The sequence below is a fragment of the Tachysurus fulvidraco genome, chromosome 5 (genome assembly GCF_022655615.1).
Source record: "Tachysurus fulvidraco isolate hzauxx_2018 chromosome 5, HZAU_PFXX_2.0, whole genome shotgun sequence".
NCBI lineage: Eukaryota > Metazoa > Chordata > Actinopteri > Siluriformes > Bagridae > Tachysurus > Tachysurus fulvidraco.
Window position 1 is genome coordinate 16,598,525 of NC_062522.1, and position 14,522 is coordinate 16,613,046.

General features: G+C 35.4%; 2 protein-coding genes across 4 annotated transcripts; both read left to right on the plus strand.

Moving 5' to 3' along the window:
• Positions 1–615: 615 nt before the first annotated feature.
• On the plus strand, positions 616–6,859 carry nprl2 (NPR2 like, GATOR1 complex subunit). 3 transcript variants are annotated; one of them, XM_027147398.2, is made up of 11 exons: positions 616–769; positions 877–968; positions 1,809–1,977; positions 2,080–2,188; positions 2,999–3,135; positions 3,390–3,487; positions 3,578–3,614; positions 3,702–3,795; positions 4,402–4,516; positions 5,373–5,515; positions 5,604–6,859. In XM_027147398.2, the coding sequence occupies exons 1-11, from the start codon at positions 692–694 to the stop codon at positions 5,669–5,671; spliced, it is 1,140 nt and encodes a 379-aa protein (XP_027003199.1). In that variant the 5' UTR covers positions 616–691; the 3' UTR covers positions 5,672–6,859. The 3 variants fall into 3 exon arrangements, with proteins under 3 accessions (XP_027003199.1, XP_047670223.1, XP_047670222.1); XM_047814267.1 differs by lacking the exon at positions 877–968 and having other exon boundaries at positions 672–769; XM_047814266.1 differs by lacking the exons at positions 616–769; positions 877–968 and adding an exon at positions 975–1,583.
• A 661-nt stretch (positions 6,860–7,520) lies between these two features.
• zmynd10 (zinc finger, MYND-type containing 10) lies at positions 7,521–14,239 on the plus strand. The gene is made up of 12 exons (XM_027147068.2): positions 7,521–7,799; positions 8,744–8,852; positions 8,953–9,069; positions 9,242–9,295; positions 9,770–9,922; positions 10,163–10,251; positions 10,348–10,442; positions 12,142–12,314; positions 13,067–13,192; positions 13,306–13,427; positions 13,544–13,669; positions 13,877–14,239. Exons 1-12 carry the CDS (start codon positions 7,714–7,716, stop codon positions 13,974–13,976), a joined length of 1,350 nt encoding a protein of 449 aa, XP_027002869.2. The 5' UTR covers positions 7,521–7,713; the 3' UTR covers positions 13,977–14,239.
• Positions 14,240–14,522: the final 283 nt, after the last annotated feature.

Consider the following 14,522-nt stretch of genomic DNA (forward strand, 5'->3'; position numbering starts at 1 on the left):
ATGTAAAATAGAAAACACACTTTTCCATCTGTGGCACAATGGTTCAGGTGTCTGAGAACACACACAGTGACACATTTCACACCCTGACAGGTATTTTAAATATTGACTCAAAAGTTAATGTAATTTAGCCTGAATTACTCTATTGCAGGTACTTGATTCTGTATAATATCATATCATATGGCTAAAAGTTTGTGAACACCAGATCACCACAGGTTCTGCCACAAAGTTGGTGAGCACATAATTGTATATAAAGTCTTTGTTCTTTTTAACATTGCATTAACAATTTCTCATATTTGGAATTAACCCGGTGTACAAAGCAAGCTCCAGGAACACATGGTTTGTTAAGTTGGTTTGGAAGAAATAAAGGGGCATGCATAGAGGACTAGACTGTAAACAAGCTTTCCTCATCCTACATCAGTGCACAACCTAATTAATACTGTAATGGCTAAATCACCAAACACTATAGGAAAGCCCCCCCCCCAAGTGTATGTTATTATAACAGAAAACAGGGGCACTTAATCTAAAACAGAAAAGTACACATTTAGACTACAAACATTAGTGTATATAACATGGATAAGGAAGTCATAATATAGAATGTTTGAGCAGAGACTTTTATTTTGAAATACTGAACGCTGAGAGCTTCCTGCAAACCGCATCCGTCACTATTGTAGCCTGCGTCAGACTAACGATCATGGGCACTAACAAGAGAATAGAGTGTGTGTTTTTTAGTGAATTTCATCCAACTCTTGGACCTAAAATTACCTATCAGGTGAGGAGACGTGCATTTAATAACAGTGCAGAGAAAATGAATGTGGTGTTTCAGTGTATTTACAGTTACAGTGAGTTTAAATGGTGTTTTTTTTTTTCTTACTGCAGGTTCCTGAAGAATATATATCAAGGGAGTTGTTTGATACAGTGCAGGTTTACATTATCACCAAACCCGAGCTACAGAATAAACTAATTACAGTGTATGTGTTCATGTTTTTGCTCACACAGGGTTGTTGTTTTCTAACACTGGCACTAACAATATAATCACAACATGATGTGACCCCTTTAACAAGCTGCCTGTTCTCCAAAACCACCACGTCCCCTAGTGTTTGTTTACTTTTTCTCCTATAACACAGCACATTTTCATTAATTCATGAATGACACCTTATATTTGTTTACTGCCATGAAACAAAAACACTTCTACTTTTTCTGTCTCTTGAAGTGAATAAGACCAAATAAATAAATAAATAAAAAACACAGCTTGCCATTTTACAGAGAAATAGAAAAGTGCTGAAGACTCTTTCAGTTACAAAGTACTGACACTGGAGAGAATGCAAAATAAACACAGAGACTATATCAAACCGCCATATTATCAGTTTTCCATATAATTCTTTTGATGTCAAGTGTTTGCTGTACAAATCCCTGTGTCAGACAAGACTTTGTTCAAGATTATTATTGTGATTGTTGCAACCAGAAATGCTTGAAATTGCAACAGCCTTTTATCAAAAACATTTTTATGATACTTTCTATGATAACTGTACTCTTGTTCTATGCATTTGAACCGAAGAGGGCTTTGAGTGAATGTCTGTTGTCATGTGAGCTTTCTTCTTTTTTTGTTCATGTCCGTGAATGCGAAAACAAGTCATCCGGGAAAGACTGAATAGATTAAGCAACTGAAACTATTATTTGATATCTGATGCAAGCAGTTTTAGAAAAATAGTCAGTCATCTTCTGTTCAAGCATTCAATAGTTCTATGGTAAAAATGTCCGTACGTAATGCGCTTCACACTGAAAGCATGTGTTGTCTCTGACTCTTCTAGGACTGCAATGGATAAGAAGCTCATTGGATGTCCGGTGTGCATAGAGCATAAAAAATACAGTCGTAACGCCTTACTCTTCAACTTGGGTTTTGTGTGTGATGCTCAGACGAAGACATGTGCCCTTGAGCCCATAGTGAAGAAACTCTCACAATACCTCACGACTCTGGAGGTGAATTTTTAATTTGAAAACAGAGGACAATGTAAGCGTTAAAGTGCTTAAGTTGAATTGAATTTTTTGGAGAGTGTGTTAACGTAGATTTCTTTTTATTAGCTGGAAAGTGGCTTTATTTCAAATGAGGAGAGTAAACAGAAGCTGTTGCCCATCATGTCGACATTACTTGAGGAGCTCAATGCCACAGGAGCCTGCACTCTCCCTATTGGTGTGTATAACACTCTGTTTTGACCACAGAATTTGTGCTGAAGTTCTGGTTCATGCTGGAATAATCCCATGCTTAGACAATTTGTCATCTCTGCTAAAAGTAGATAGTATAATTGTTGAGTAGAGGAACATTTTACATGGGTTATTTAGAAACAGTGTTTACAGTGTTAGTGTTTGACACCTCAATTTGTAGTTAATGCCGCAAAGGTGTTAAAACATGTACTGTAAGAAACGATCTGGGGTTCGAGCCTTATGGCTAGATGCTGTGTAACAGAGGCCCAAGCAGAAACTGAACAGAGTGTCTATCAAATCACATGAAAACCAGAATAGAGCATAAATGAATTAACTGACACTGAAAAAATATCAAATATCAAGAACGCCTGGTCAAATACATAGCAAACTTAAAAAGGCCAAACAATATTAGAAAGCTGTGAAAGACAATAATAACGTCTCGGGAGCACAACAGCAGCCCTGTCCATTCACTGATATGAAAGTGTGTGAGATATTTAAAGAGAGCTGATGACAGCTCAGTTATGCATATAAGAAGGTAAAGACAGGGCTTAGAAACCTACAGCAGACGTTGCATTAACATACTCCGCATTAATTGTTGGTAAAGTATGAGCAGTGTGAACAGATAATGAGCAGATAATCCAGGATTCTATTTACACAGCTTTTAGAATTATGACCCACACTTACTAAGTATTTCAAGTGTGAAAAGCTTTAATGTTTTCCTGTCTGTTTTTCAATCAACTCTGTCATCTCTCTTACCTTTTTTTTTTTTTCCCGTTATTGTTGTATTATTTTAACACAGATGAGTCAAATACAATTCACCTGAAGCTGATTGAGCAGAGGAAAGATCCCCTCATTGTTCAGGAGTATGACGTTCCGGTCTTCACTCAAACCAAGGAACGTTATATCAAATCACAGTGGGATCTCACCACACAGCAGGTGTGTTTTCTTGTCTGTTTTCTGTTTTCTTTTTTCAGAAATGGCTTGAAAATGTAAGGAAAGTAATAACACGTATGTAAGCTGAATGAACTGATCCGCTGCTTCATAATGATGTGGGTCTTTTGTACAACTCATAATAGATGATTGGGTCAGTTAGATGAGTTGATCAGGTAAATGATTAGGACAGCATCAATGATGAGGCTCCTTAAGCAGTACTCATACCGTTGCTGTTATGCCACTGGATTGCATTGTAGATTCTGCCTTACATTGATGGATATCGACATATACAGAAGATTTCAGCTGAAGCAGATGTTGAGTTGAACTTAGTACGAATTGCCATACAGAACTTACTGTGAGTACTTGCCTGTTGATCAGCAAACCCAAAATTAGACATATTACACTTTTCTGAAATTCCTAAGCAGAAAAACACTTTATTTTACAGGTATTATGGAGTTGTAACACTAGTGTCAATATTTCAGGTATGTGCCACTGATTTCTAACAATTACAGTAATAATCTATTGGCCGTAATTTTTTTCATGCTAACTCTTATCTATGACTTTTGTAGTATTCTAACGTTTACTGCCCAACCCCTAAAGTCCAGAGCCTAATAGATGACAAAGCTGTTCAGGAAGAATGCCTACATTATGTCAATAAACCTGGTAAGCAAGGGACTGTATGAATATGAAAATTAAAATAAAGAGTGTGTTTAAAGGGGCCAGGGTTCCCTGTTTTCAAAAATTCAAGTATTGTATTTTGTGCATACTGTTATGTTTAGAGTTCAGGAGAATTGTGTTAATGTGTTAATTTTCATTGTTCCTGGGATAACCAGATTCAGTGTAACCCTGACTAGAATAAAGTGCTGACTAAAGATGGATGAAATATGATGCTAAAAATATATCTTCCAAATATGATTGGGGACACATTTCTAGCCTGCAGACTCAGACTTTTTCTTCACTTCTGATGCAAATGTTTTTTTTTTTTTTGTCTTATCCTTGTAAATCTGCACTGATTTTGTGTTCTGTGAATTTTGTGAATTTTATGTTCACTATGTGGAGCACTTGGGATAGGGTTAAATTTGGTTTACTCAACTCTAGTTAAACTCTAGGGTTTATTAAATTTGGTATCTGAAATAGTCCCTGGTGTTTAAGTCTGGAGATATTTAGATTTGGTATTATAGAAATTTCCCCTTTTTAATATAAGAATTAATGTGTGTGTGCGTGTGTGCGTGTGTGCGTGTGTGCGTGTGTGCATGCGTGGCATGTCAGGACAGCGAGTGAGCCTTCGAGATGTTTTCCAGCTTTATTGTGGTTTAACACCAGGAACTACAGTGCGTGACTTGTGTTCCCGTTATGCTCAGCAACTACAACGGGTAGATGAGAGGTGAGCGTTTCTTTTTTCCTTTATTGGTACATATAGTAATTGTGTAGTATGTAATTAAGATTGATTAAAGTTTTTTTTTTGTTAAAAGGAAAATATTTTGACTTTTATTTTGACTAATTGAATTATGGTCAAACACAATCTATTTCCACAGTGTCAAAATTTACAACATTTGTAGGATATTTCTTGGTGCACATATCAGCATATCAGCTGCAATTAGAAAAATTAACAAAACCTGCCATTGTGTACACTTAAGACATTTCAAGCTGGCTAAACTTAGAAACAAAATTTCACCTGCTGTTTTAAAAACGTGAGAACTTAAAGAAAACTTGAAGATAAGCTTTGCTTCAATTTAGATGTAATGGTTAAATTCCATGGAGTTTCATTTTGGAAAACCTGTAAACGTAATAGTTCAATATCCAAAATCATTCATCTTAATTGGAGTTAAAAGAAAAGTTCACATAACTTAGTGAAGCTTTCATCTTTTACATTGTGCAGAAACTCTCCTCAAAATGATCTCAGTGATCTCATAATGATGTAATTACATGAGGAGACAATTATGTGCAACTTTCCAGTGGGAAACATGCATTTAAGATAATTCTGATAGCTTGTAAAGGCAGCACTCTTGTCCTCCTGGAACCTGTCAAAGGCTCCAGACATTATTGACATTCTTCAATCATTTTGCTAAGAACCTTTGCTAAGAATTATGGTTCTGTGCATTTCCTTTTTTTCCTACTTGGTAAAAATCTGCTTAGTAAATGACTAGTTACAGTTGATTTGCTTGGACCTTACACATATTTATTTAAACTTTAGTAAAGTTAACAGACATTTTTGAATGCTTATGCTCTGTGTATTGTAGAAAGCTGATCCAGTTTGGTTTAATGAAGGGCCTGATTCGCCGGTTGCAGAAATATCCAGTTAAAATTGTTCGGGATGAGAGGAGTCATCCTCCAAAACTTTATACTGGTTGCCACAGTTATGATGAGATCTGCTGCAAAACTGGCAAGTGCTTCTGTTGTTTTCTCACCTAAAATGCAGTAGGGTTTAAAGACAAGGAAATACTGATGTTTATTTTTGTCCATGTTTGCAGGAATGAGTTACAAGGAGCTGGATGAGCGATTAGAAAATGACCCTAATATTACCATCTGCTGGAAGTGATGACATATTGAATATGGATTTGTGGAGTGAGTTATCTGATGAAGTAGACCCGCGTACGCAGTCATGCTGTAAGGAACTCAGTGGGACCACAGCCTGAAACGCACATGGGTTCTGACCCAAAATCCAAGAATGTATAAAGTCAGCACCAGAATTATTGCCACCATTGGCAAAGATGGGCAGATTTGTTCCTGGAAGGAAAAATAGTTTTTCCATTTATTAACTTAATCTCACACATATCTGAGAGAATTGTAACCTTTATTATATACAGTGTTTAACAAAACCACAACTACTCCTGCTCATTTTTTTTAAAAGTTTACCAAAGAGTTTAAAAACAATGTTTTAAAATGTTTGTTAAAAACAGAAACTTTGTGTACCTTGCTTCAACTTATTCAAAAATACTGTATCTGCAAAAAAGAACAGATTGCAGTTGCTCACTAGTTTTATTCTTCTATGTACACACTCACTGAGCACTTTATTAGGAACATCTGATTGACTTTGACCATGGCATGGTGGTTGACCTTAGACAGTATTTTAAAAACTGATGATCTCCTGGGGTTTTCATATTTCACTAAAATATGTAAGAGCTCTTTTTGTGGAAATGTTAATGAGAGAGGTCAGAGCAAAATGGCCAGATCCCAATGGGGACTTCTGCTGTCATACCCCAAATCAAGGTTTGATGTTTTATGTGTTACACAGTTGTAAATAGTGATTATTTGAGTTAATATATACTAATATTTGGATTGAACCGATCTGGCTTTTTTTTTCCTGAGACCTGTCAGATAAACAAGGCAAAGCTGCCAAAAGAGCAGTCATTCACTTGATGTTTTTTGTTTTTGCACATTTTGTATAAAGTTTAATCCACATTCTTAATGGAAAATTTTTGTACTCATTTCTAATTGCATTATAGTCAACCCTTGGAGTAAACTTTTGTGTTGAAATACATTTCTCCTGTGAGTAGTTTTCTGACATTTTTAGTGATGATGTGTGTGTGCATGTTTAAAGCCATTACCTTATACTTCCTGGAAAAGCAAATTGCTTTTGGAATAAAATATTCTAGTACTTCAAGGATATTTGATTTCATATGCTTTTATGACTGATAATATGTGCAGTTTTCCAGCACTTGTATATACAAAGAAATCTACAAATGTGAGATGAAACATGTTAAATAAATATATTCAGACAACATTATCAGGTGTAAATGAAATCTGGTTAATTGGTTAAGTAATTTTCTTCAAATTATTTTAAACTGTTAACCATAAAATTATGGGCATTTAAATAGGACAGCACAGAACTCTATAACATTTATAAAGAGAGGGAGAGAGTGCTAGAGAGAGAGATGGAGAGAGAGTGAGAGGGGGATAAAGAGGGAGAGAGATAGAGGGAGAGTGGGAGATAGAGTGAAAGAGAGGGAGAGAGAGAGAGAGAGAGATATGGAGGGAGGGTGGGGTAGAGAGAGAGAGAGAGAAGAGAGCCTTTAGTGAAAATGCTTCGATTTTGTATTTTTTCATTTTGTTTTTCATAACTTTTCATCACAAATGATATTATCACTTAAATTATCACTAAATAACTCGAGTGAAAAGAAGTTTGTGAAACGTGTCGTCATAACACGTGCTTCACTGGAAGTAATAAGATTCATAGAATATCTGACATTTTGTACAAGCGGTTACCATGGTGATTATCACAACAATGCTTACATCTTAATAGTGACCTAGAAATAGTGTGTGTGTGTGTGTGTGTGTGTGTGTGTGTGTGTGTGTGTGTGTGTGTGTGTGTGTGTGTGTGTGTGTGTGTGTGTGTTTGTGTGTGTGTGTGTGTGTGTGTGTGTGTGTGTGTGTGTGTGAGTGAGTGAGTGAGCACGTTTGTATCTGCGATGGGATTCTTGTCTTGGTGTTGGTGTTGAGTGCGCGCGCATGTCTGTGTATTCGTTGCTATAGTAACAGGGCTTCGACGCAAGCAGGTCTGTTCTGCGTTGTAGAAAAGAAGTTCTATCTTCTGCTATCTTATTAGGCACCTCTGTTACCGTGTATCATTAAACAGCGGTTATGGATACTCTGCTTCTGCACGGAGAGGCTGAAGCTTATATTCAAGGTTTGGAGAGACTAGAACTGCGAGACATTGGGAGTCACAGGTGAGCTTTAGCAGCGGTTTAGCTATTAAAGTTAGTTACTGCTTACAGTACAGTTGCTGGGTCTGATATGTTTAACCTCTTGCCCTGTGTTGGAGTTTGGTTTCACAATAATGGATATTTACGTTTTGTTATTGTTTCACCGTGTAATATTTGATCAACAGACGTCTTCAAACCCAGGAGTTCTCAAACATTTTGGTAGCAATTATAACAAAATCCACTAACAGAATAGGGTTAAATCATAAAATTTACTTAAATGTCTAATATTCTGCCTATTTCTTACAGCCTTAGAGACTTCCTGAACTGTCCACATACAGAACTTCTTAAGCACATGTTGACATCATTTATATGACTACTTATTTTTAAGACACTGCGGTTTGAAAGAAACCCATTCAAATGAGCAACCAAGCAGTGTAATAATTACAATAAACCTGTTATACTTTGACTAAAATAAATACAGTTCCCCCATGGCCATGTTTCATAGACATAGTGTGTTCCCTGACCCACGTTAAGAACCACAGGGCTAACAAAACAAGATCAGAAATGATATTTTGCTGTTCCCAGATTTCTGATGAAATACAGTATATTAGCTGAATTTGGAAGTACTGTTCCTGTGGGTTAATAGGCATTGTAGACACATGCTTATTCGCTATTATGAGATGAAAGAAAATGGGAAATAGATCAATTATTAACTGGAGTTCTAGTATAAATAGCAAGCAAGTTTAGGAATACATCCAGACTCCAATTTATTAAAAAGAATTTGCAGACTTAAGGACATTTTAAATGATTTCTTACATTTTGACTCACCACAATATGTTCGTTATGTAATTTTTTTTATTTACACCAATTTATTACAAAATATTGTTTTCTGTTGTAATTTGTTGGTGCAGTGCATGTTCATGTACCCCTTATCAGTCAGATTGTAAAAGGAATATTCTCTGCAATAGGTGGTTTCAGCAGCATGAATACATTGAGAAACTCAATATGCAAGGTATTCTTCATGCCAGTGCTAATCAAGAGGAGTATATCAAAGATCTTTTTGTGTCACTTGGAAAGGTAACTCAAGTAGGGTGGCTGTTCTAAATCTCTGTATAGTTCCCAGTTACACGGAAATATTAAATGATATTTGGATTTGGAAATATTATTTTCTGTACAGATTCCTACACTGGTTCATGAAATGATACTTGTTGAAGTTTGGAAGGAGAACGTGTTTCCTATCATCTGCAAGCTTCAGGACTTTAGCCCTAAGAGCACTTTTCCATTGTATATTGTGGTATGTGCACATTTCCAAACTTTTAAAAATAAAGTTTCACATTAAAATGAATTCTTGCTATCTATCTATCTATCTATCTATCTATCTATCTATCTATCTATCTATCTATCTATCTATCTATCTATCTATCTATCTATCTATTTATTTATTTATTTATATTTGATGTTCTTAGATTTACCATGAAGCTACAGTCCTAAATCTGTTGGAGACGATCTTATATCATCAAGTAAGCAGTTTAGATTCATTTTATTACACCTTTTTGAGGGATTTTATTTTTGAGGATATTTTCCAGCAACATATCTGCACTAGGCAAGGTTTAATAGAACCTACAACTTTTTACACCTGAATGAGTATGGTTTGTGAATAAAATAAATAATTTCTTAAAGAACTAAGCAAAACTAATATATTTAATGGGTGTTAACTCTTTCTAAACTACATACTTTTTTATTTGTTCTGATTTGTTATATTTTTTGTTGTCATTTGTTTAACTGTCAGTTGCTTTTTAATAAGACATTGCGTTCATTTACCTTATTTTGTTCGTTTAATTTTAGATATGCATTATTTAAATGTTAAAGACGTAAAAAAAAAGTGAGAACCAATGCAAAAATCTGTACTGACTGTGATGTAGCCTATTGTTTTTGAAACAAGGTTACTAAAAGTAGATTTGAAGTTGCATATATTAAGGTTTGGGATGTTGCAGGAAACATGTGAGGCAGCAGAGGATGCTGTTGTGGACCTTGTTGATTATTGCCATCGTAAATTGACTCTGCTGGCAGGGCGCTGTGCAAGGGGAGAAATCCACAAGGAGAAGGGAACCGCAATCGCAGAAATGTCAAACATGAACAGTATACAGGTAAAGGGGCAAAAGTTGTGTTACAAAAAAAAAAGAATTTTTTTTACACTTAATCACAGCTTGGTTTATCATAGCTGAATTATTTCTTACTTACACACTAACTTGTACTGTACACTGCAATGACTAGGAAACGTGACTTGCATCACCATTCTAGATAATTCACACTTTATAAATGTGAATTGAAATCTTCGTGTACGCTAATACATTAATATCTTTATGGTTACCTGGTTATCTTTACAGGATCTGCAAAATCAAATGGCATGTTTAGAATTTGAGCTCTCTCTCAAGGCTCTGTCTGTGCTACGCTACATTACGGATCATGAAGAGAGGTGGGAGACCCTGATATTGCTTTTAGGCTTGTTCAAAACGATATACAATCTACTGCTAATGGCTGATGATGCTTCTTATTGTTCTGTCCAATACAGTTTGAGTGTTATCACAAGGATGGTGAATACTTATAACCTGCCCTGTTTGCTGGTTCAATTTGTAGAACATAGTCCCTGGAGCCGTCAATCTCAAGGTTAGTAACACTGTAGCGGTGACTCAATTTAAAGTACGTATCAACTCAATATAGTTTTATAAAAATAATTTAAGTATTCAATTCAATAAACTTGCTATTTATAGATGCACAATGTTAGGCAATTTTAGGCATTTTAATTAAATATTAGGCATTTTAATTAAAATATTTAATTCGTCTTTATTTGTAGCTCTAATATTTTGGGTCATGAAGGTTTATATTCATTATATTTTTATTCATTATATTAATTTAATATATTAAATATTATTTAAAGATTTCTCCTGATATTCTTTATTTTGTGTCACACTAAATAGTTTCAGATCAAAATATAAAATGTAAAAAGGACTTGGACAACATAAGGAAACACAAAATGGTCATTTCGTTTAATAAAGGAAAAATCTGAATCATAATAAGAATCAGGTTTATTGTAGGGTCTCCATGTGTTGGCTTGGTGTGTTGGCACATAGAAATAATAGAGAAAAAGCATAAATATAAGAAACAAAGTTTATTTAAAAAAAAAAAAATAATAAAAAATAATAATGTGTAAAAACATAAAGATTTACAAAAAAATTATTACACTAATGCAGGATGTGCAAAATAGGCAGTGCAAATATACAATTCAAAACGTTACATATATTAGATATGATACATATATAAGAATGCAAGACGTGAACTGGTGCATCTATGTCTAGTGGTAGTGGTAGTGTTTCACCAGAAAGACAAAAACAAAATTCTCTTGTGTGTGAATGATGAGTGCATGAACTCTATGATTTATGACTAATTTATTGCTGCTCTTGAGCGGCACTCCTGCATTACCTTCCCATCATTCAGCACTCTTCCCTAAGGTGGACTTATTACTCAAATATGTGGCATGGATATACAATTCTTTGAAAATGTATTATACAGTAGCTTTGTTGCTAGCAGCTCTTGAATTTAACTCATGCCCGCTGTGCTATCACCTTTTCTGCTCTGCATTTCAATGCATTGGAAATGTTTACACTGAGGAACTGAGCATTATTCCTGTTTCTGTTCTGGCTAACGTTGTCTTCCTCATTGTCTCTGCTGCCATGTCTGTTGTTCACTTCACTGTATTCGTGTAGTCTGCAAGACCTATTTCTGACGTTGCTATCAGCATTGTGCTGCAGTTAGATGAGATGCTCATATCCTATGCAATGTGGCCGTTTTTTATATCCATCTTCCATGTCTTGATATCCTGCCATGAAAGAGGTTTAGAAAATGGAGGAAAATTCGACAACTGTGAAACATTTTATGAATCAGCTATGTTTTGCATCCACAGAAACAATGCTGTGTCATGCGAACATGAAAAACAAGCCATAGTTCGTTCCAGTGTTAAATACTAGAAGTATTAGCTCTAACAAACGTATTAGTTAAAAAAAAAGAATTAAGGCAAGTCATTGAATCCACTTCCTTAACCCAAATGCAAAATGAAAATGGGAAAGATGACAATAAAGCCTGCGATTGCAGGTGCTTTTTTAGGATTTCTGGCTATGCCACCTGTTTCCAAAGAATATTCCGAGGTGGAAAAAAAAAAGAAATGGCCCAAATAAACATCCACTCTACTAAATATCCACTAGCATACAAATAACAACTTAGTCTGCTTAAATATCATCCTTAAAATAAGGCAATATCCACTTTCAAAAACCAAACTACGTGATGATTTGGCTTTGTTCTACCTCTGTAGGTAAGCTGCAGAAATATGAAGGTGGGATGTGGAGAGATATCCCTGCTGAGGACAGGGATAAAATGACCAAACTGGAAGGGCAGGTGTGGATTGCTTTGCTGAATCTTCTGCTTAAACCAGCCTGCCAGAAGAAATATGACTTCAACAATTACAACAAAAACCAGCTCTTAAAGGCACGCATTTGAGTACAAATTTACTTATGTCCTACATGATAAATTCATGGTAATTTATGGTAATACATGGACAGGTGAAAGAGTGGCACTATGCAGAAGAGAAGACTTATCCCCTTACAAGTACACACACACTCACAAACACACATTGTAGTTTGTATCGTATGTGGAGTATTAAAGATGTATCTAATTAAACTGGTAAGAAATAATGATTTCAAGTCAATAAAATTTGATATGATACGGGTTTATCCATAAACAAATGTATACATTTATAAATTTATCCATATCAAATTTAAAAACATTCACTTATACTGTTTAATCTATATCATATAATACCATATTGGAAAAGTGAGAGTAAATGTGACCCCTTCTTGTCCTACTGAACATTATTATCTTTGTCCTATCATCAACATCCTTCAGGATGTGATGTCTGTATGTTATACTCATCCTCTGCCAAGTCATTGTCTACCGAAGTCTTATCTGATCTTTTTTTATGCTGATAAGTATAACACTATGTATGGGGCTGCTGTATTTTATTTTTAGCACTGTTTCCACTCTTTATCCTGTTGTCATATTTTCACCTCTTGTTATTCTATTATTCATGTCTTTAAAGATCCTTCTACAGTTGTGCATTTTTTTCCCCAATAAGAGACCCCATGCAAATATATTTACTATTATAAACTATTATTATAACTTTTGTATTTTTAAGATAATCATTCATTCTTTTGGGTGTGTATTTGTTTGGGTGTTTGTAGCTGCGTGGATTTTTGACAGAGGTTGTTATCGATCAGCTGCCAAATCTTGCTGATCTTCAGCGTTTCCTCAGTCACTTAGCTTTTACAGACCCTGCGGTTCCAAAAAGAGATCTTATCCTTGAGCAGGTAGCATACACACACAGCATTTATGTGTACAAAAATAACATTTATTATCTAACAGAGTAAATTTTTACATTTTACATTTTACATTCTATGGTTAATACACCATGTACATGTAGGTACCAGAGATCTGGAATGAGATTCATGCAAAGAATTCTGGGAAGTGGAAGGCCATAGCTAAACACCAAGTGAAGAATGTGTTCAATCAATCTGAGAATGAGCTGAGAGCACAAGCAAATAGGTAAAACATACATTTAGAACATTTCCAGTTTAAAAAGTTTGGCAATCCAGTATCATTTCACCTTCAACACTTCTTAATTGAGTGTGTGTGTGTGTGTGTGTGTGTGTGCTTAACAGGCTGGCAGAGACTTATAATCTTGATGTTATTGAGTGCCTCATCCCAGATAAACCAAAGTGTGGTGCTTGTGGAGAGCCCGGGGCCAAGCGTTGCTCCCGCTGCCAGGGAGAGTGGTACTGCAACAGGTATCATACACAGCTTAATACACTCGGTAAAAAGAGTGTATACACTTTTTACACTCAGTAAAAAGAATAATAGTTTAAAAAAAATAGTATGTCATTTATTATTGTAACATGTATTATAAATAAAACATTTGTGTTAACTGTTGTTAGAAATTTAAACCATTATTCTCCATCAAGAATTGTGAAATGAAGAAATGTGTTTCTTCACAGAGAATGCCAAGTAAAGCACTGGCCCAAGCACAAACTTTCATGCCAAATGATGGCAGAAGCCACAGAAAATCTACAAAAGGAGCTCAACATCAAGGCCTGAGGGCCTCCACCAGCTTACCGATAGGAAAGAGACAAAGAGTTTATTTTCACTCTTACAGAGTTCAGGGGAATAAAATGACTATAAATGTCAATGTCTGAATAATTGCTTGGGTTGCTATTTTGTTGATGGGAATTGAGGAAGAGGAGGAGCTACAATTTATTGTAGTAACCTGAGACTCTGTGTGACTGTATTAACTGCAGGAATTTATATTGAGCTTTTTGAATTTTTTATTTAAAAATTAAAAGGAAATTGTGTGTATAACAGCCATTTTTTGTGCCATGTTTACATGTAGATGTTTTAGAAGATCTTTCTGGTTTTCTGGCATATTGCTCTAGTGTGAATATAGCCATATTAAACGGTATCAAGCACAGCCCTTTACACACACACACACACACACACACACACACACACACACACACACACACACACACACACACACACACACACACACACACACACACACGAAATTACAATGGATTGAGAGAGATTCTGTCTCTACAACAGAAATACAGAGGTGCATGCTCACTGATTTGAAGCATGACAGCC

Excerpts from the sequence above, each read along its gene's own strand:
- nprl2 (XM_027147398.2), top strand. The coding sequence starts at position 692 with ATGGGCACTAACAAGAGAATAGAGTGTGTGTTTTTTAGTGAATTTCAT. Across the intron at positions 969-1,808 it reads CAGAATAAACTAATTACAGT|GACTGCAATGGATAAGAAGC; the intron begins GTATGTGTTCAT and ends TGACTCTTCTAG. Across the intron at positions 4,517-5,372 it reads CTACAACGGGTAGATGAGAG|AAAGCTGATCCAGTTTGGTT; the intron begins GTGAGCGTTTCT and ends TGTGTATTGTAG.
- zmynd10 (XM_027147068.2), top strand. The coding sequence starts at position 7,714 with ATGGATACTCTGCTTCTGCACGGAGAGGCTGAAGCTTATATTCAAGGT. Across the intron at positions 9,923-10,162 it reads CAAACATGAACAGTATACAG|GATCTGCAAAATCAAATGGC; the intron begins GTAAAGGGGCAA and ends TTATCTTTACAG. Across the intron at positions 12,315-13,066 it reads ACAAAAACCAGCTCTTAAAG|CTGCGTGGATTTTTGACAGA; the intron begins GCACGCATTTGA and ends GGGTGTTTGTAG.